At 39.4% G+C, this 22,125-nt stretch overlaps 1 protein-coding gene across 1 annotated transcript in view; it reads right to left on the bottom strand.

The window, feature by feature from the left end:
- Window positions 1–22,125, bottom strand: part of CPED1 (cadherin like and PC-esterase domain containing 1) — a 2,422,552-nt gene that overhangs the window by 1,314,638 nt on the left and 1,085,789 nt on the right. Inside the window, exon 16 of the mRNA XM_044087326.1 lies at window positions 76–244. Coding sequence (XP_043943261.1) covers window positions 76–244 — 169 coding nt within the window. The remainder of the gene's footprint in view (window positions 1–75; window positions 245–22,125) is intronic.

Below are 22,125 nucleotides of genomic sequence, written 5' to 3'. Positions count from 1 at the left end.
GACCAAGAAGTTCTACTTCTTACATATATCATTTTCTATGTTATGTCAAAGGCACACAAAGTAAAACAAGCTTACCTGAACAAATCCACATAACTCATATTCATTGAACAAAGGCAAGGTTGGACGGTTTTCTCGATAAATGTTGATGATATAGGTTCCCATAAGAACAGGATCAGAATGAGATTCACGTGTGACCAACAAAGAAATTCTGTTGTTGCCTAAGCCAAGAGGGTAGTTGTCTATCCTGAAATTAAAAAAAAAAGTTTTGTATTACAAATATTTAACTGAATAAATGAACATTAAGGCTAACTGCCTGCTGTTTGCAGATCTGTAATGTTCATCTTTAGCAAAACTTACTATTCAGCCTGTCTCTGTGGAACAGAGGAGGGGTCCCTGACTGACCTATCTGGCAAAGAGGAGTGGTCCCCTGACTGACCTGTCTCCGTGGCACAGAAGAGTGGTGCCCTGACTAGCCTGTTGACATGACACAGGGGAGTGGTGCCATGATTGACCTGTTGATGTGGCATAGAGAAGTGGTGCCCTGACTGGCCTGTTGATGTGGCACAAAGGAATAGTGCCCTGACTGGCCTGTTGATGTGGCACAGAAGAGTGGTGACCTGACTGGCCTGTCGATGTGGGACAGAGATGTGATGCCCTGACTGGTCTGTTGACATGGCACAGAGGAGTGGTGCCCTGACTGGCCTGTCTTCATGACACAGAGGAGGGGTGCCATGACTAGCCTGTCTCCATGGCACAGAGAAGAGGTGCCCTGACTTGCCTGTCCAAGTGGCACAGAGGAGTGGTGCCCTGACTGACCTGTTGACATGGCACAGAGGTGTGGTGCCCTGACTGGCCTGTCAACATGGCATAGAGGAGTGGTTCCCTAACTGCCCTGTCACGTGGCACAGAAGAGTGGTGACCTGACTGGCCTGTTGATGTGGCACAAAGAGGTGGTGCCCTGACTGGCCTGTCAACATGACACAAAGGAGTGGTGCCTTGACTGGCCTGTCCAAATGGCAAAGAAGAGTGGTGCCCTGACTAACCTGTTGTTGTGGAACAGAGGTGTGGTGCCCTGACTGGCCTGTTGACATGGCACAGACTAGTGGTGCCCTGATTGGCCTGTTGACATGGCACAGAGGAGTGGTGGTCTGACTGACCTGTTGACGTGGCACAGAGGCGTGGTGCCCTGACTGACCTATTGATGTGGCAAAAAGAGTGGTGACCTGACTGGCCTGTTGACATGACACAGTGATGTGGTGCCCTGACTGGTCTGTCGATGTGGTACAGAGGAGTGGTGCCCTGACTGAACTGTTCAAGTGGCACAGAGGAGTGGTGCCCTGACTTGCCTGTCTCCATGGCACAGAGCAGTGGTGCCTTGAATGTCCTGTTGACATTGCACAGAAGTGTGGCAGCCTGACTGGCCTGTTGATGTAGCACAGAGGAGTGGTGCCCTGACTGGCCTGTCCAAGTGGCACAGAGGAGTGGTGCCCTGACTGACCTGTTGATGTGTCACAGAGGTGTCATGCCCTGACTGACCTGTCAACATGGCACAGAGGAGTGGTGCCCTGACTTGCCTGTCCAAGTGGCACAGAGGAGTGGTGCTGTGACTGACCTGTTGACGTGGCACAGAGATGTGGTGGCCTGACTGGCCTGTCAACATGGCACAGAGGACTGGTGCCCTGACTGGCCTGTCCAAGTGGCACAGAAGAGTGGTGCCCTGAGTGACCTGTTGTCATGGAACAGAGATGTGGTGCCCTGAACGGCCTGTCAACATTGCACAGAGGAGAGGTGCCCTAACTGCCCTGTTGACATGGCACAGAAGACTGGTGACCTGACTGGCCTGTTGACGTGACACAGAGAGGTGGTGCCCTGACTGGCCTGTCAACATGGCACAAAGGAGTGGTGCTCTGACTGGCCTGTCCAGATGGCACAGAAGAGTGGTGCCCTGACTGACCTGTTGTTGTGGAACAGAAGTGTGGTACCCTCACTGGCCTGTTGACATGGCACAGACTAGTAGTGCCCTGACTGGCCTGTCTCTATGGCACAGAGGAGTGGTTCTCTGACTGACCTGTTGACATGGCACAGTGATGTGGTGCCCTGACTGGTCTGTCGACATGGTACAGTGGAGTGGTGCCCTGACTGAACTGTTCAAGTGGCACAGAGGAGTGGTGCCCTGACTAGCCTGTCTCCATGGCACAGAGCAGTGGTGCCCTGAATCTCCTGTTGACATTGCACAGAGGTGTGGCAGCCTGACTGGCCTGTTGATGTACCACAGAGGAGTGGTGCCCTGACTGGCCTGTCCAAGTGGCACAGAGGAGTGGTGCCCTGACTGACCTGTTGATGTGTCACAGAGGTGTGTTGCCCTGACTGGCCTGTCAACATGGCACAGAGGAGTGGTGCCCTGACTGGCCTGTCCAAGTGGCACAGAGGAGTGGTGCCGTGACTGACCTGTTGACGTGGCACAGAGGTGTGGTGGTCTGACTGGCCTGTCAACATTGCACAGAGGAGTGGTGTCCTGACTGGCCTATCTCCATGGCACAGAGGAGTGGGGCCTTAACTGGCCTGTTGACATGGCACAAAAGAGTGATGACCTGACTGAGCAGTTGATGTGGCAGAGATGTGGGGTCCTGACTGGCCTGTCCAAGTGGCACAGAGGAGTGGTGCCGTGACTGACCTGCTGACATGGCACAGTGGGATGGTGTCCTGACTGGCCTGTCAACATGGCACAGAGAAGTGGTGCCCTGACTGGCCTGTCCAAGTGGCACAGAAGAGTGGTGCCCTGACTTGACCTCTTGTCATAGAACAGAGATGTGGTGCCCTGACTGGCCTGTTGACATGGCACAGAGGAGTGGTGCCCTGACTGGCCTGTCTCCATGGCACAGAGGAGTGATGCCCTGACTGACCTGTTAACTTGGCACAGAGGTTTGGTGCCCTGACTGACCTATTGATGTGGCACAGAGGAGTGGTGCCCTGACTGGCCTATTGACATGGCACAAAGGAGTGGTGCCCTGACTAGCCTGTCTCCATGGCACAGAGGAGTGGTGCCCTGACTGGCCTGTTCAAGTGGCAAAGAGGAGTGGTGTCCTGACTCTCTGGTCTCCATGGCACAGTGGAGTGCTGACTTGAGTGGTCTGTTGATGTGGCACAGAGGAGTAGTGCCCTGACTCTCCTGTTGATATGGCACAGAGGAGTGCTGCCCTAATTGGCCTGTTTCAATGGCACAGAGGAGTGGTGCCCTAACTGGCCTGTTGTTGTGGCACAGATGAGTAGTGCCCTGACTGATCTGTTGATGTGGCACAGAGGTGTGGTGCTCTGACTGACCTTTCAACATGGTACAGAGGAGTGGTACCCGGAATGGCCTGTCAAAGTGGCACAGAAGAGTGGTGACCTGAGTGGCCTGTTGACGTGCCACAGAGGAGTGGTTACCTGACTGGCCTGTTGACATGGCACAGAGGGCTGGTGCCCTGAATTTGGCTAAGGATGAGTACTGCAGAAGCCAGACAGGCAGTGGAAGGACTGTTGTGGCTTCGGCTACTCACTTCTTCCAGGGTATGGTGATGGATGCACACACTCAGGGTCACACAAAGTGGTTTGGTTTGCCCAAGAGAGACCAGAATAACCAAAGCCCAGTATACTGCTGGCAGGGCAGTGATGCTTAAAGGTAACACCCTTTGTGGAAGTGAGTGGATGCCCTTTGCATCCAAACTATTGTACTTATCCTCCCAGAAGCTTCAAACTAACCCTCATGATTATCTAAATGAGGGTCCCCTCTTAGTCAACTTTTGTCCTGGTAATGAGGAATGAGCCATGGCCTCAAGCTAAACACCAAAAAGTGTATAGTCATCCCCTTTGGCAAAAACAAAGTGCCCACAAATTACCACATAGGTGGTAATCCATTAAGTACAGAAGAAGTAATTAGGGACCTGGGGCCCATGTTGATAGCAATCTCTCATTTGACAACCACGTGGCCAAAGTGGTTAGAAAAACATTTTATATAGCCCACCTAATCATGAAGGGATTCACATCTAGATCAGGGGAGGTCATCGTGCCTCTTTACTCATCCCTCATCAGGCCCATAATTGAGTACAATGCCCCTTTTGGGATGTACCTTACCAGACACCTGCAGCAACTGGAAAGACCCCAAAAGTACCTCACCAAGAGGATCAAAGGGCTCAAACAGATGCCATATGCTGCCCGGTTAAAGAAACTCCAGCTCTACTCAGTGGCATACTGCCTGCTCAGAGGCGATCTGTGCCTGACGTATAAAGCCATGTCCAACCCGGAATTAATGGACATGCTGCACCTCAGAAAATCCAAATCCCATCGAGCTATGCACTCGAGAGACTTGAACCTCAGCACTGAAATAAATAGGACATGCTGGAGGGACAGATTCATAACCCAGAGGCTCCCTTCACTCTGGAATAAAATCCCAGTCCAGGTTAGGCAGAGTCCCTCATTGACTCTCTTCAAGAGGAATCTTGATGAGTGGATGGGAGATCGTAGGTTTACCCCGGGTATCACTTCTGTGTCACTGTTAGACAGAGGCACAGTATACTAACCTCGAAAAAGGGCATAGCAAAATTATTTTAAAATGGGTGGCGAAAGCCAAACACACTCTGGCTAGGCTTATAAATGCCCTAGGGCAGATAGCCTAGTATGAACCTATGAACCTATGAACCTATGAAGGAATGAATGGGCCAACTGACCAGGAGGAGGCAGGTAAATGAAAAAAATGTCAATTCTAAACAGAGAAAAATACAATTTGTCAATTTACCACACAGCACTGACAACATATTCAACAGTTATATTGAAGAATTTGACTATCTGTTTGCTTGTACTTGAAGTTGGATGCCCTATTGTAATACAACTAGAATGGAGGTTTTGCCAAAACTAAGAAAAGCAGTACACTTTGTGCCTATTTTAATTCAAATATCACTTATACAGACATCTGCCATCATTCAGATTACACTGATAGATTATCTGTTGGGGGACACAGGTTCTGTTGGAGACTGTAAACCCCATTTGAAGAGTGTCTTAAATTAGGCAGATTTGTCCAAAAAGTCCATCATGTGTCTGATTATTTAGACTTATTTAAGCAGATGTCCACAATGCAGAAACTGACTGGCAGCCATTAGTTTAAGTAGTTATGTCTTCATTGTCAAATTTATGCTTCCAACATAAATAAGGCCTAGTATGATGAGAAAAAATAACTGATAACTGGTCCAAAAAAACATGGAAATATTATACACCAGAAAAAAAAAACATTAAAAATTTTCTGGAATGCTTCGCTTGAAGCAAACGTTAGTATCCAGTCCAACAAATTGAGTGAATAAATGATTTGTGCCAACACTTATGTTCTCTTTGATGAATAATTTATAAAGTTATGATTTAAAACTCATATATCTAACCAAATTACCTTTTTAGAAAGGGAAGACATTTAAATTACAATACTCTCTATATCTGATTGTAAGTTCTTCAGGATTTCATAGTGTTAAACCTGTTGCATGAGAAAGAGACATGGAATATTCAAAACAATTCCAATAATCTGTTATTTTAATATAATTCAAATGATGATAAAACAGACCTGAATATTTTTCTGGCTTGCTACACCATTATCCACATTTTTTTTTAAAACCTGACCCAGATTTAAATTCAGGCTATGAATAAAAACAAGGTTAAAAGTACATTTGATCTGCAGCAGGACAAAAATCAAAACGAAATACTAAATGCCAGAACAATAAATGCTAACCTAAATCAGGATTAGGTTTTGGGCAATAGCTGTAGGTGTAACTTTGTGTTGGGAAAAAATCACTAAATAACTACGCCACAGCTGTTTGATCTTAGCCCAAGAATGACACCCTTCCTTCACATCTATCTTGTGTAACCGAGACAACCTCTAAAGCTTGTGTAGTGTTATTGGAAGAAAAAGGATGGTAGCTACAGCCTACAACTTGTTAGTAAAGATTTTGAAAAAGTAGAATACATGATATTGCAAATCTAGAATGTGCTTTCTGTTACCTCAAAATTGCATACAGATTACTCAAAGTAACAGTACAAATTTAATAGGACAGATATGAAATTTTGAAAAAAAAATGTTATCCAGAATTAATATTCAAACAATAGACAACTTTTTCTGTTTCCTACTTCGTATTAATAAAATGCCAATATTTATTTCTTACAACAAAAGGGATTCTTAACTACAGAATGGACAGGAAAAACTGCAAGATGCTATCACATGGCAGGTGCAACAAAAATAACAACCGATTCCAACCTCTAAGTGGTAAAAAGAAATTCTCTGTGACTCACAATAATGCAAAAGTTATCTTGTGAGCTTCAGAGACTTAGGTAACACAAAAATGCAGCCAGGAAATTACAGGCAGCAGATAGACTTTGGCCATATTTTATATTGCATAGAATAAGCGGATTCAGTGAATAAAAAGAGATTTTTTTTCCCCATGGGGAACATATTTGTTTTAATTTTTATTGAAATGCACACAATCGGCAGTTTAAAAAAAGGACAGCACTACAGCTCCAGGAAGCTAATTATGTTTGTCTTTGTCCTGGTTTTAGTTCTTAAATACATATATGTGTTGAAATTTCTAGCCTTAAGAACTAGTATTGCAAATTCCTATAAAGTTGGCAGTGCTGTGTTTTTCCAGATCAGTGGAAGAGATTCTGAAATAATCACTTAACAATCACTTATCCTACAATGTAGTGCAAAGAATACCTGTGGGTTGACTAAGAGGGCTTCTATACCTTTATCTGCACATAATAAACAGAATTATGATTGGGTCACCGATCATAACGGACTTATTATATGTTCAAGACATGGATGCCAAAAAAATTCACCTCAAGAATGATGCTTGAGAGGTGAATCTTGGCATTCATGTCGAAAAAACATAATAAAAGTTGTGACTGGATACCCACTTATAATCCTCTGTAGTGCATGGACCTTTATCTGCTCCATATACTAAAAAAAGTGCTAATTGTTTGCCAGCTTTCAAAGCCATAAAGCACTTCATGAGCATGGTCAAAAAGACACCATAACACATCGTCTTCTGTTAAGGAAAGTCAGGGACAGATTACTGGCATAGACAATAGGCAAAACAAAATATGATTTTAATTCCAACACTGCTTTCTGGCCAGTAGACACAGATTTAACTGCTTAGCATGATACATGATCTTAACAACTGAAGCAGGGGCTGCTTAACAATTGTTAAGATCAGGCCTCGCACTATAGAAGTGCTGAAATGCTTTCTATTCTTCCACAATATCACAGCATAATCATGGTGCGTGTACTACACTGTATTCCTGTTTATGACAAGTACCATTATATTTCTCTTCATTATGAGTTCAGACTAATTTTTGTATCATTCTGCATACATTTTAATTACCTGACAATTGTTTTAATACATTTTTCTGAACACTGCTTTCTGTTACTGTTACCCTACATCAATCATTCCTAAATTGTAAATTTGTAACCATGTATAGTCACAAGGATGTGGCAAGTCCAATTTTTGTAGCTGTAGCTGTACTTTTTCATGCCTGCAATAGCTACTACTTTATACACAAGAAAACAACACAGGTAACGTTCCTGTTCATTACAATGTCATCCTAAGGGTCAGATTCCAAAAGAATTGCTCTCAGTGTAAGTCTGCCCTGATTCTGAAAAGCTTGCTTACAATGTAAGTGACTTACTTCAGTGTCAGGCCTATCTATAAATAGGCTGACATAGGGGGCTAGATTCCAAAACGTCTCCTCTCAGCCTGCTCTTAGCATACGAGGTCACTTACACTGAGACCAAGTCTTTTGGAATCGGTCCCTAAGTGTTAACAGAACTGCTAGTTTGACCTTTACTTTGTCATTTAAATAGTTAACCACCATGGATTGTCTAATTTTTTTTTCCCCTGGCATATAAAAAAAAATAACAACTAAGATTACATATCACACGTCCTTATTTACATTTTTATTTAATGCTGGAATGAAAGGTTTAAAATAATTACATAATAATGACAGTAACAGATAACTTCATATACTTTCATAATTATAGATAAAGTCTCCCCTGTTTAAACTTAAAAATATGACCTGCTGATTTCAATTTTGTTTTAGGTTCATAGGTTCTTACTAGGCTAATGGCCCTTACAAGCCTAGCCATGCACCCCAAACCATTTGAGTCCTGAGTACCATGGGTGTCTATATGGAGGCAGGCATGTTAGTAGGAAGATAACTAAGAGATTTGTAGGGGGGTGTTGGAGGTGCTAATTAGGATAATACTTTTCTATCAATGGCCTGTATCCATAAGGGTCATGGGGGTCAGACTGGGGGTAAATTTACACTTTCCCATCCAATTGTCAATGTTTTATTTGAACAGGGTAAGGAATGAACTCTGTTTTACATTGATGGTGAGGCTATTCCATAGTGCGGAGATCCTTTTGGACACATATCTGTTCTGTGTATGTCACAAGTGAAGTCCATATCCCTGGATAGAGTGTTTCAGGTGCTGTTTGTTTTGTGCATGTGTAACAGATCCATTATAGCAAGGTTTGAGGAAGCTCTGTAAACCAGACAAAGAGTCCCTCTCATCAGCCTGTAGGAGAATGAATACAGTGACAGCACCTTTAGGCGATCAGTGTAGGACACGGTATTTATGCTCTGAATTCTCCTTGTGAGAAACATTTGTGGGTGTTCCAAAGTGTCTGGTTAGGTACATGCCAAAGGGGGCATTGAACAAGGACGGCCAAGTACAGCAGTACTATATAACATCCTTGGACCTAGATGCCATGCTGTTACCTATAAGCTGGGTGACACAGAATGATTTTCTTAGAATCTTAGATACGTGTTGGTCAAAGGCCAGATTGCTGTCCACATATGTTCCCAGATCCAGTATTACTGTGGTTGATTCTCAGGGGTGTTTTATCAATGGAGTAATGACTCTTAGGAGTGTTTTATCAATGAAGTAATTAACTTGGTTTGACAATTTCCCAAGGGGCATTACAATGCATTTTTGGATATTCGGTTTTAGGCCATGGCTTTGGTACCAGTCATTTGTCTGTGTCAAACACTCCTGCAATATATTGATGTTATGGGGGGACTCTATAATAGCTCCCAGTTTGCAGTCATCTGTGAACTTGGTATGCCAGAGGCCTTGAACATTAGTTGTGACTTCCAAGAAGTAGATGCCAAATAGGAGTGGGCCAGCACTGGGGTACTCCCCTGGTAACCATTCTCTTGGTGGAGGTGGTCTCACTGATCATGACTTCTCCTGTCTGTAAGCCAGCCAGAAATCCAGTGAGTTATATAGGATTTATGTCGAACTCAGAGAACTTGTCAACAAGAAATGAGTGGAGTATTGTATCAAATGCCTTGGCCAGGTCAAGATATGCAGTATGCACTGTTTTATTCTCGTCCAGTGCCTTGGTGACCTTCTCAAAGACGTCCATCAGGTTAAGTAGGCATGACTTTCCCTTAACAAAGCCAAATTGAGGTGGGTCCTGTGTTTGTAAGTTACCAATGTCCTTTTTTATCATTTCCATGATAATTCCTTCCATGGCTTTGCATATTAGGCTTGTCATATTGATAGTCTGTAGTTCTCTGGGTTGGTTGATGTTTCACCCATGTGGAGGGGAAAGACTGTTGTGGTCCTCCACTCACTTGGAACATAGCCTGTTTCAAGGCTGAAGTTGAAGTGTGCCTCAAGTCATTCTGAAAAGTTGTGTTTAAACTGTTCATAAGGCAACTGGGAATGCTGTTGGGACTCACAGAGGTGGTGTTCTTGGCTTTAGCAAGAGTTGCTGTCACCTGCTCTCTGCTAAAATTTGGGGGAAGAATGCTGGAGGGTACTTCAACTTGTGGTGAAGTTTGAGCTGAATTTATCACCCTGTAGATTTGCTATCTCACCCTGATTGGTGTGACACTATTCACCACCAGTTCAGCACAGTGCTCTGCATTACCTTTAAGTTTCGGGGCATAGCTGAAGAAGGCCTTGTGACTATCCTTAGCCTGCAAGGCTATACTAACCTTATAGTTGACTGTTTTGGCTTAGTCCTCTTAGTTTCTTGTTTAGTTGTAAATGACAGCATTTATCTATAAGGGGATCCCTTTCACAAGGCCGAAGTCTGAAATAACCTAAGACAAACTGGCCGAGACGAAAAGAGGAAAACTTTAATTTACCAAATGGTAAAGTCTTTCTCAGAGTAAGTAAACACTTGCCCCACATCGAGGAATATGCCCTTTTCCCCACTGTAGTGCAACCCCAGAGTTGGTATATATAGTTGGGGGGGGGTTGATGCATTGCATTGTGTTTTTACATAACTGTTGGGCAAGTGTTTACTTACCCTGAGAAACATTTCTGGTAAATTAAAGTTTTGCTCTTTTTGTCTCAGCAAATTCATCTTCAGTTATTTTGTATTTTGACCTTGTGAAATAGATCTGCTTAAGGGAGTTGCTCTTTCTGATTTTGGCCGTGAGTTTTCTTTTTTTATTATATACCCTTTTTAGGTGAGGACTCCACCAGTGGGTTTGTTTTTAGTGTTTGTTTTGAGTTTATGTCTTGTATGTATGACATCCCCTATGCAGCCTTTATAGGGACTCAGTGGATAATTCTGTATAAGCATGTGTGTTCTCGGGTTAGGGGGAGCCCTGAATTTTGCCAAATTGTCACTTAATAGGATATAGTTTGTCATAGAATAGTTCCTAACTGTTGCTGGTTTAGCTGGGTTTTCTGGGTTGATTTTTCTTCAAAGGAGACAGCTTTTTGATCAGACCTCACTAGTAAGGACGTGCTACAGTGGAGGGGGGGGGGTGCAGTACTCTCCCATGTTACTATCAGATCCAGAATATCTGATCCTCTGGTTGAGGCACGCACTATCTCTTCCAGTGTGTTTGTGTTAATAAAGTCCAGGAAGCCTTGTGCCTGTGATTTTGAGGCAGTGTAAGTTTCCCAATCTACAGAGAGGTAGTTAAACTCACCCATCAATAGGGAGTTTGGTTGGATGGTGAGCACCTAAAGTACATTTAGGTAAGAGTCTAGGAGCATAGATGGTGACCTGTAGTTAGCCATGGTATGGTGAGGAACTTTAAATATGCTGACTTCCAAATGGATGAGCGCCATGGCATCATCCAGTTTAACTCACCTGGAGGTACATTTGTTACTAAAGTAGATCGAGACACTTTCACTTTGATCTCAGTCTGTGCTGTTGTTGGCCTACATCAGTGGAAGTCACTGTAGCCTTGTACTGCCGGAGTACTTTGTACAGCTTTAAACTAAGTCTGTGTCATGACACAGATGACTACATTTTCCAGAGTGAAGAGGACTTGAAGCATATAGACATATTTGTTTAGGGTCCTAGCATTGAGCAGTAACACCTTAAGGCTGCTTGGAGACTTTTTCACCATGTTGTCAGTTTTTTTTTTCTTTTTGGCATTGCCTAATAGAGGCTTTATGGGGACAGATAAAGTGTTATCCAATATTCAAAAGCCTTGAGGGGGGACAGGTACAGTACATCCCATCCTTGGCAAATAAGTGGGGTCTGTTGACCATACCATCCCATGCTAACAGATATTGGATCCCCCTCGTGTGCCACCAGAAACTAAGCCAATTATTAAAATCAATCATTTTATGTTTATTACTGTGGCATCATCCTCAGTGAATAATGCTGCTCAGTACAATGCTCCAACCTGTCCATGACATATATTCCAAGATATCCATTATGCCTTTTTTTATATAGTCCAGTGAGGTATGTCTCAGGTCATTTACACCCACACGGACTATGACAGAATCATATTGGTACCTGGAGTGCAGTTACTTGAGTACATGCGTGATATTGATCCTGGGTCCAGATAGGCAACTAACCATTATCTTCTCCTTGTCTAACCTGATGAGCAGGGCATCTGTGTATCACACAATGGAATCCCATCTGGTGAGTGGGGCATCTGTGCATCACACAATGGGAGTCCCGGGCATCTGTGTATCACACAATGGAGTCCCGTTTGGTGAGCAGGGCATCTGTGTAGCACACAATGGAGTCCCATCTGGTGAGTGGGGCATCTGTGTATCACACAATGGAATCCCATCTGGTGAGTGGGGCATCGGTGTATCACACAATGGAGTCCCCAATGACAACAAAATTAGCTAAAGTATATGATTTACTTAGGGGCATTGCTCTTGGGGGATCATTGGTTATAAATTTATGTGAGATGTTTGGGAATGCTTTTGCTGTTTGTTTTAGTGATTGTTGAGGAGCAGTGTTGCCATTAGGTGAGTTTGGACATCTTAAGATATGAGATGGTTGTCTTTAAGTGCCTCAGCATAAGACAATCTGTGTGTATGGTTAGCAATGTTTGTGTGTGAGGGATATAGTGTGGGTGTTCTTGACAACCTCGCTTGTATGTGATATTTTTGCCTCCAAGGAAATTGTATATTTTAATTTCTCACATACTGTGTTATTTTCTTTAATGTTTAACTGGTTGTCAGAGAACATGAGACAATTACTACATTGTCTTAGGATGCCCAAATCTACCAAGCTGGCCACTGAGACATTTGTGAATTGCATATTGGTGTTGTCCAGTCCTGTAGTAAGGAGAGCTGTTTGGGATTAAGGATTAGGTTATAACACAAGTCTTCTACAACAGTTTCTTGTGATAAGGGCAAGATTTTATATATTAACAGGTTTTGTAGATAATTGTAAATTTATAGGGAAATTTTACATCTAGGCATTTGCTACTGTACAGGGCAATACTAACCACTGTTGTATGATGGGCAGCTCCACACAAACGTACCTTTTTATAGAAGAGAAAAAAGCTTGAAAACTGACTCTTAGCCCTCTAACCAATAAATAACCACACTTTGAGTTCCCCAGAGTTCTTCTTGACTCTCAGAAATCTGGTAACCACCTTGTGTAGAAGATGAATGATTCCAGAATTTCTTAATGTAAAAGCAAAGCAAAAGTAACTCTCAAGTGCAGATTAACAAACAAATAACTACCAATCAACTACATCCCTGGCTAATTCACCCTTCTGCAAAGCAATTTGAAGGCAAACAGAATTAGAAAAGCCAACAAACACAGACATTACTATTTTTGCCACAAAATTAAATAAATGTTTTAAAAAAATGCTCAAAAATAGTTGTCACAGTATATGGCAAATATAAGAATTTTGTGACAAAAAAGTATGCTTTGCAAAAGTATCTCAATACAAACTGTAAAATGTATTTTTTGTTGTTGTTATTGTTGTTGTTTAAATAAACTTAAACCAGTGCATAAGAGTAATTTGTTACTGTAGCTTCTAAGAAGGACCATTTCGTTAGATCTTTCTTGCGTACATCCCTTATGCATTTTCTTTCCTCTTTTTATATTGCCCTTATCCATCATTTTATTTTTTCTTATTTTTATACATGAATTGTTCACTCATTGCTTTTTTCTCCTACTGTAATTATTTCTGATTTTGTTTCTAGTCGAACTGAACTCTGACCCCTTCTGGTCAGAGACATGTGGCTTTATAACTTTTTCCATTCCTACTGTAGGTATCTTGAAATATACTGTAGTATGATAATTATTATTAAAAAGCTCCAAAACGTCCATCCTTTTCACTCACTAGATGGGAATGACTGTGTTAAAAATATTTCCCATCTTTACTGGGTGCTCTTCGTTTGCTCAAGTCTAGCTTCGATCACAGTATCTATCAATTACTTCTCCCTTCCTTCCTATTGTGTAGATGAGGGCATTCAAGTTTACTGCAATGAAAAAACTCCCTGAATATGTTTTTTTTTTCCCCATTGTCTGTCTTCAAATCCTGCCTATGATCCTACCATGTTTGACATTTGTACCTCTACTAGCAGGAATCTTATTTTTATATCAATATCACCTGCCCCTTATTTCATCTCTCTCTTTTTTTTGTATATCGTGAGTCTCAGTAGTAGTATTATCAGAACATCTATTTTGTACATGTTGCCCCCCGCATTTCCCTTTAATGACTCAATCTCTCTTTGACCTCTTTATACTTCTTTGATAGTCTCATGACTGGCATTTCCCCTCAGTTATTATGAAAGCATTTATCTTCTAGCTGATAACTTTGATTATCTATTAATTTTCTTTATTTATTCTTTGTTTACTGGGTTAGTACCACTAGTAGTAGCCTCTATTTACCGGAGAGACAAGGTGGTATTTATACTACCAGGGAAAATTTGGCCAGGGCATTGAGGAACTTCCCTACTCATTATGGCAATCGTGGTCCATATGTCCGACAAGGGTGTGTGTGTGTGTGTGTGTGTGTGTGTGTGTGTGTGTGTGTGTGTGTGTGTGTGTGTGTGTGTGTGTGTGTGCGTGTGTCTGTGTGTGCTGTTCCTGGAACAGTGGCAGCTGGGAGAATGGTAGAGTATGGCAGCTAGTGAGATGGGAGCTGAGGCAAATGCCAGTTCCATAAGGGAGTCTGAAAACAGTTTGAAGAGATTTTTGGAACCGAAGGAAATGGCAAAAGGTGTCATGGAGGATTCAGAGAAGAGAAGTTTAATAGTTCAAGGGGAGATGGGCGACTTCACATGAATGTTGTGGTTACAACTCTCCAGTTGGGAGGGTTGCAGGATGACTTGCTGGTAGATTTGATGGAGGAAAATGAACCGGAGAGTGGAAAAGACTTATTGTGGAGAGAAATTATGGAAAAGATCGAAAAAGAAGAGGTGGAAGATATAAAAAGGAAATCATTCACAGAAGCAATGAAGGATAAGGGGGAAGGGAAAAGAGAGAATACACACATGGAAGAAGCAGAAAGAAAGAAATATGATGTACATATACAAAGTAAAGAAGAGAAGGCGGTGGGCATGTATGAAATATGGGATGCAGTGATTGCGCCTTTAGGAATATAGACACAAGAGGTAAGAGCATTTATTCTGATAAAAAAGAGACACTGTGACATTTTTTTGTGTCTGCTGTGGGACAAGAGATTTTTTTTGGGAATATGATAAAAGAAAGGATGTATATCAATTGAGTAACTATATTGTTAAGATTTATTATCGTGAAACACAAAATAAATTTTAAATAGAGACTGACAGAGAAACAGTTAAAAAACTTTTATTACAGAATTTTTTTAAAAAGGTTAAAAAGTATTTCAAAAGTATTGGATAACAGACGATTATGGACTGAGTGGTAGGATTGTAATGTTATACTGAAAATAGAAAATGATTAATGCTGAAGGAAACAGAGCTGCTGTAAAATATTGGAGGCAACTGGAAACATGTTTTTTAAATGCAAAAAAGAATGACATTTTGTGGGTAACTGTGATAAAAAGAAATGTTTTACATGTGGGGGATCTGGACATGATGCAATAAATGTGAGTTGGAATGTTATAAATGTAAACAGACTATGGACAGACTGTAAAAACAAACAAAAATAAAAAAAATTGTTCAGAAGAAAATATAAATGATAAATAAAGGAGCAAGGAATTAAAACCACAGGATGATCGTGTACAAAAAGTCCAATAAGGATATCAAGATTCAGGAAAAAAAAAGAAAGAAAGGAAAGTGAATTAGACATTGAGTCCGACATTAATGGTGCGTGGATACTGATCGGATGGCATTAAAAAAGAAAACACTCTATTGAAAAAAGAGTGAAGGATAGAAAAAGAAATTTTCAAGAATTAGGATTAAAAACAAAAAAAAAGCGGAATGGATAAAAATACATAATTTCATATAGACTAAAAATATCAGATGCAAATAATCTTAGAATTTTACCACTTAAAGTGAATAGTATAAAAGGTTTAGTAAGAAGGCTTGAGAGTGGTGTAATAAATCCATCCAATATCCATCCATCCTCAACCCTTTTTTCCATTTTTGCACATGGGATGGGGGTGTCACTTTAACAGTGATAATCATTTAGAGCCAAGGATTACACTGCCCAAGTAGCTATTATAATGTTAGAAGATGTTAGAGGTTTAACACAGGAAGAAGAGTTGTAAACAGAAAACTTATGGAGACGATGTATCATTTGGAATTTGGGAGAAGAAACTTATTCAGGAATAGAAGTATTATATAGTACAGCAATTTTGATACTAGACTTTACTTTAGTAAGAGTGGGACAATTAGTAGTAGTATACTTAAGGTGGGAAATAAAGTATATAGAATGAAAGCAGTATATGCATATGCATCGTATAAAGAGAGAAAGGTTATTTAAAGATATATTATATTATATAATAGTTACTATAGATATCATAATTACATGTGATTTTAATTATCATTAAAAGGATAAAAAAGGATAGATCAAGCAAGAAAATAATGAGACGGATCATGAATTATGGAAATTTCATATTAAGGCATATAAACAAGTACATATACGACAGGAAATGTTAACACAGTGATTGATTAGTTTTTAGCTTCTAAATGTATAAAAATAATTATAGAAGAAAGCAGTAGAAACATTTTTTTTTTCGAATCAAATGGCAATATGGATAGAAGTTAGAGAAAATAAAGAACATTTTAAAATTGGAAATGAATTAAAAGAATACGAGAAAGTATATAATGAAGAAGGAAAAGACAAAATATGTAAATTATGGAAAGATCATACAACTACCACCACGTTTTATAATAATTCGACAGAACGGTGGTTAGTATTTAAAGAGGAATATAAAATAAATGATTTACAATGGGGGCATGGATTAAGACAAAAAGAAAAACAAGAATATATGGAAATGCCGAGTAAGGCATTAGAAAGTTTGGAAAGAAATGAGAATGTATATAATAGTAAAGAGAAAGAGATATGTAACAGAAATCTAGCAAATAAAAATAAAGGGATTGTTGTATTAACAAAGGCATTGCAAGGAAAAAAGGAAGAATCATTTCCTTATTTAACTAAAATGATAAAAGAATAAAGTGATATAATGAGGGAAATGAAAAATGAAAAAGGGACAGTGGAAAAACAGCAAAGTAGAATTATGAAAACTATAGTACAGTATATTAGAGATCATAAGGAAAAGAGAGTTAAAAGTAAATATTAATGGAACATGAAGCAATTCTTGAAATAAATAAATATATGGATAAACAAATTACACTAATGAAAATAAATATGATGATGAAGAAAGCACATCTTAATTCTGCAGCAGATAGATGATATAGGTTATTTAATGTGAAAGAATATGAAACCAGGGCAAAACGTAATCCTGATTATCTATCTGTCAATCTATATATCTGTGTATACACACACACACACACACACACACACACACACACATATATATATATATATATATATATATATATATATATATGGGTCTACTTCTCTATATTGAATGCACAGTTCACTGAACATCAAATAATCAAAACCACTTCTCCGAACACTCACTATTATGAAAGATCACTTTTCTGGAGGTCATTTTAGTGAAAGAGTTAATGTGCTGCTGGTGGTGCGAGACTTACAACTATGCTGTGTTGATGTACCTTTACGTATAACATACTAGTTGTGTGGCATGGCTGATATGCCAGTAAGTTTAAAATATGCAGCATTTTAGAAGCAGTTTGAGAGTGCAGATGACTTCTTTGGTGGAGATCACATTACAGTAAGGATCAGGAAATCATCCCTTATTGTCACTGCAGTGCAATCTCGGAGTTGGTATATATAATTTGCAGGGGGTGTGGGGCGGCAAAACCTTTACTACTATATGCTGTGTTTGCATTTCATAAGTTGTTACTTCAGTGTTTTGGAGTTCAGAAAAGTGATCTTTCTATGTTTGGAGACGTGGTGTTGGTTATTTGTCATTTGGTGAACTGTGCATTCAATAAAGAGAAGTAAATCCATATATATATAAACACAAGACAATGAGTCATACCACCCAGTTATAATATCATAAGACTTGATCAAAAAGCTAGGAAGGGTGGTGGAGTAGCTGTCCTATACAAATACAAACTACAGGTGACCACAGAAGCCTCTCAACCACCACAAGAACGTAACGCTGAAATTCATATTTCTAAGATCTAACTTAATAAATGTAAATCCATTTATATCCATTTATATCACCTGTGTCTATATTTCCTCAGGTAATAACACTAACACCCTTGAGGGCATCCTATGCTGGTTGTCTACTAACTATCCCCAAGAAACCATAGTCCTTGGCAACTTTAATATCAACTGGAAGAACTGTTCCTCTGAACACCCTACTACCCATATTGATCTATATGACTTTACTCAGACCATTACCTCCCCCACTAGGATCAGCAAACGCAACAACAAAGAAAGTACCTTAGACTGGATTCTCATTAACAGTCATCCTCAAATATACAAGTAGGGACCCTCCCCGATGATATACGTGACCACTTTCTCACCTTTATAATTACTGACACTCTTAACCAACTATAAGACAATAAGGGACAATAAAAACTTTAACCCTGACATCTTCCAAAATGAACTAAGTTCATGTGATTGGTCAGTCCTAAAACATCTACCACTGGAGGAAGCAGTAACGTACTTTAATACTACATTTTTAGCCATTCTATACTACCATGCGCCAACACTTTCTAAAACAAAAAACTGTCCCATGGATCACAAAAGAAACTAGACAAAAAATCCTACCTAGAAATAAAGTTTGGGCCCAATGGTACCACAAATATCCTTCAGATCAAATAAAATTTAGACAGCTAAGAAATGACACAATAAAAAGCCATTTTGTTAGATAAACCCATGAAAAAAAACCCTCAAAAGTTCTGGGCAGGCATCAATAAACTCCTACGCCCAGGACAATCCACCACTCCAACACCTTCAGGCACTAACAACAATAGTCCCAAAGAAGTCGCCAATACCTTTAACATTTTCTTTACTGAGAATATCCAATCTTTAGCCAACCAGCTATCTTCTGATGGCTTAAGTCCTACTACTTCTATACCTAGCTCTCAACCCTCTTTTCACCTTCAACCTGTTCCCACATCCCTTGTTCGTACCCTGATTAAAAAACTCAAACCTACCACCCTCTCAGCCAATCTCCTACCTGCAGAATATCTGCAAAAAGCTGCAGATGCCATAGCCTATCCTATCTCCATCCTGATTAATAGAACTATAACTGAAGGTTCCATTCCCTCTGTCTGGAAGATATCTCATATTATCCCTCTGCATAAAGGTGGCAACTCCAATGAATTATCAGATTATAGACCCATAGCCATATTATCACCCCTAGCAAAAATCATGGAAAATTGTGTATATAGACAACTGATAAACTATCTTATCCAAAACAACCTACTAGCCAACTCTCAACATGGTTTTAGACCATTTCACAGCACCACCTCTGCCCTCCTATCTTTCTCTGATACCATTAACAAAAATCGCAATAATAACATTCTTTCCTCAGCCCTCTTTATCGATCTCTCTAAAGCCTTCGACATGGTAAATCATCATCTACTCATAAACATACTCAGATCCTTTTCTCTAGATAAGCTGGCTATACAATGGTTCCAGTCTTACTTAAATAATAGACAGCAGGCTGTACTATGGGAAAACAACATATCTATCCACCTCCCCATTACCCTTGATGTTCCACAAGGTTCCATATTAGGACCGCTCCTATTTTCTATTATTATTAATGACCTGCATTCAGTCATTCCACAAGCTACCTGTATTCAATATGCACACGATCCCATATTAATATACACAGCCACTTCCCCCTCTGATCTACAGACTCTAACCCAACATGCATTTAAAATAGTTGAAAATTGGCTTCTTAACCATTGCCGCATATTGAATCCTAAGAAAACAAAACTATTACCATTTTCTCCAACCCGTAGAGCCTCTCCATTAACCTTTACTCTTAAATCAAACAGCGGCACCATCATATCTCCTGATCCCTCTACCAAACTACTAGGGATACTAATTGATAACAACCTTAAGTTTAATGTGCATATTAACAATACTATAAAAACAGTCAACAAAAAAACTTGGCTCCCTATATAGGATTAAGCCCTTCCTTACCCTGTCAGCTAGGACTACTATTGCCCGCACCCACTTACTCTCTACTCTTCTTTACGCCTCCCCCATATTTACAAACTTGAGTAAAAATGACCTCAACAAATTGGCAAACTCCTATAATAACATTGCTACATTTGCCACTGGAGCTGCATACAGAACCCACCACTGTCACAACTTGGTTCAATTAGGATGGTTAGAATTGCCTAACCAACTCCAACACAACCAAATAATAACTGCACATAAGATTCTGTATCAGCCTGACAACACTCCCATACCTAATAACTTTATCACCCCATACAATAACCTTAAGACCCTCCGCTCATCCAACAGACCACTAGGACACATAGCAAAACCAACAACATAGCCGGTGACTCCTTGTTCTCTAACTTCGTTGGCAAAACCTGAAACTCACTGCCCACTGACTTTGGTTTCCTCAATAACACTATTCAAAAACAAACTGAAACAATACCTCAATACATGTTGGTTATGCTCCTGGACTTACCCTGACTAACTCCTTCCTTTATCTCTAGGTCAAATGAAACTCTTTACTGTACTAAGTATGTAAGTCATTGTTAGCCCATGAATAAAGTGTGCATTAACATGTAAAATTTATGTCATTGCATATGATATACCTGTTGTATTATTTAAATTAATTCTCTATATGTATCTTTCATGTATAAATGTAAAGAAAAGCAATGACCTGTTATGTACTTTCATGTATAACTGTAATGAAATCTAATTAGCTAACATGTCTTTGGTTGGAGCTTTTCTCCCCGGGCCTCTGCTGAAAATGGACATATATCCAGTTGGACTAGCCTGGTCAACAAATGTAAGATAAAATAAAATAAATCATTTGGTTAAATGGTGAAAAGGTGGCATTTGTAATACACAAATATGCAGTTGTATTATGAGATTTATAAGGATGAAATGATTAATTGAAGACCAGTTGATACAGATTATGAGATATTTATGAAAATAATACAAATAAGAATAGAAAATAAGATACATACAGTGTTAGAAGATAGTGTTTATGGAGTCAAAGGAAAAGGATGTCAGGAAGTACTAATGATTGTTAGAGAAATGATAGATGATATTTAAAAAAAGTAATGGAGAAAACTTATTGTTAGGAGATATAAATAAAACAATTGAAATGTTAGATCATGATATATTATAGAAACTAATGGAATGTTATCATTTTAGCAAACACATACATACAGAAAGTAATTAAATCAGTGTGTAGAAATAGTAAAATAATAGTTTTGATAAATGGTTAAGTGAAGAGATAAAAATGAATGGGGGTTTAAAACAAGGATGCCCAATGAGTAGTACTTTAATTGTTAAAAGTTATGAATTGGCTAGTAAACAAAACAAATGAAAGATATTTAAAATAAAGGACAGCATATACAGTAATTGCATTGAACATCCAGTTATTATATTTTACACAGATGATATTATTTTTATTACTAAGGAAAGTAAAAAGATTGAAGAACAATTTAAGTTTAAATAATAGTTTACAAGAAATAAGGATGCCATTAAGTAGAGAAAAAAGTAAGGGATTTGGATCAGAAGAGAAGCTGAAAGGAATTAAATTTAAAAATAAAGGCTGGTACATTGAGTGTTGTTATGTAACAATGGTTTTAAATTAAATATGAATTAAGAGAAATTAGTATTATATGGAGTAGATATAGTTGATATTACAGAAAAAAGTGCATTTTACCTTCTCTATATGGATGGGGAAAATAGCATATGTGGCTAGTGTATATATGATGCCAAAAGATTTGGAAAACAGTTTATTGGGCTGATATTTAGATTTATTTGGGGTCTAGACTGAATCCAATAAAAAGATGAATATTATATATGGATAAAGATGATGGGGGTTGGGTTTACTGACCCTAAAATATATGGAACTGTGTTAAAGTTATATCGAGTGTTTAGATGAATAAATTGAAAAGAAAGTAATTTGGTAACAAGATTTAAGATACAATATGATAGAGAATGGAATTTAATAAAACTGAATGAGAGAGAGAAAGAATAAAGAAATAAAAATGTATCAAGAAAAAGTAAAAATATGGAAGTTAAGTGCTGAAAAAGTAGAAGAAAATAGGAAACTATGGTACGAAGACATAATGATGGAAAATTATTGTGTGAACCCAATGGGGCACCCGATGGAAGAAAAAAATAAAAGGTATAAAAC

The sequence above is a fragment of the Protopterus annectens genome, chromosome 11.part0 (genome assembly GCF_019279795.1).
Source record: "Protopterus annectens isolate FY-2018-M chromosome 11.part0, PAN1.0, whole genome shotgun sequence".
Classification (NCBI taxonomy): Eukaryota; Metazoa; Chordata; order Ceratodontiformes; family Protopteridae; genus Protopterus; species Protopterus annectens.
This window is presented reverse-complemented; position numbering and strand designations above follow the sequence as displayed.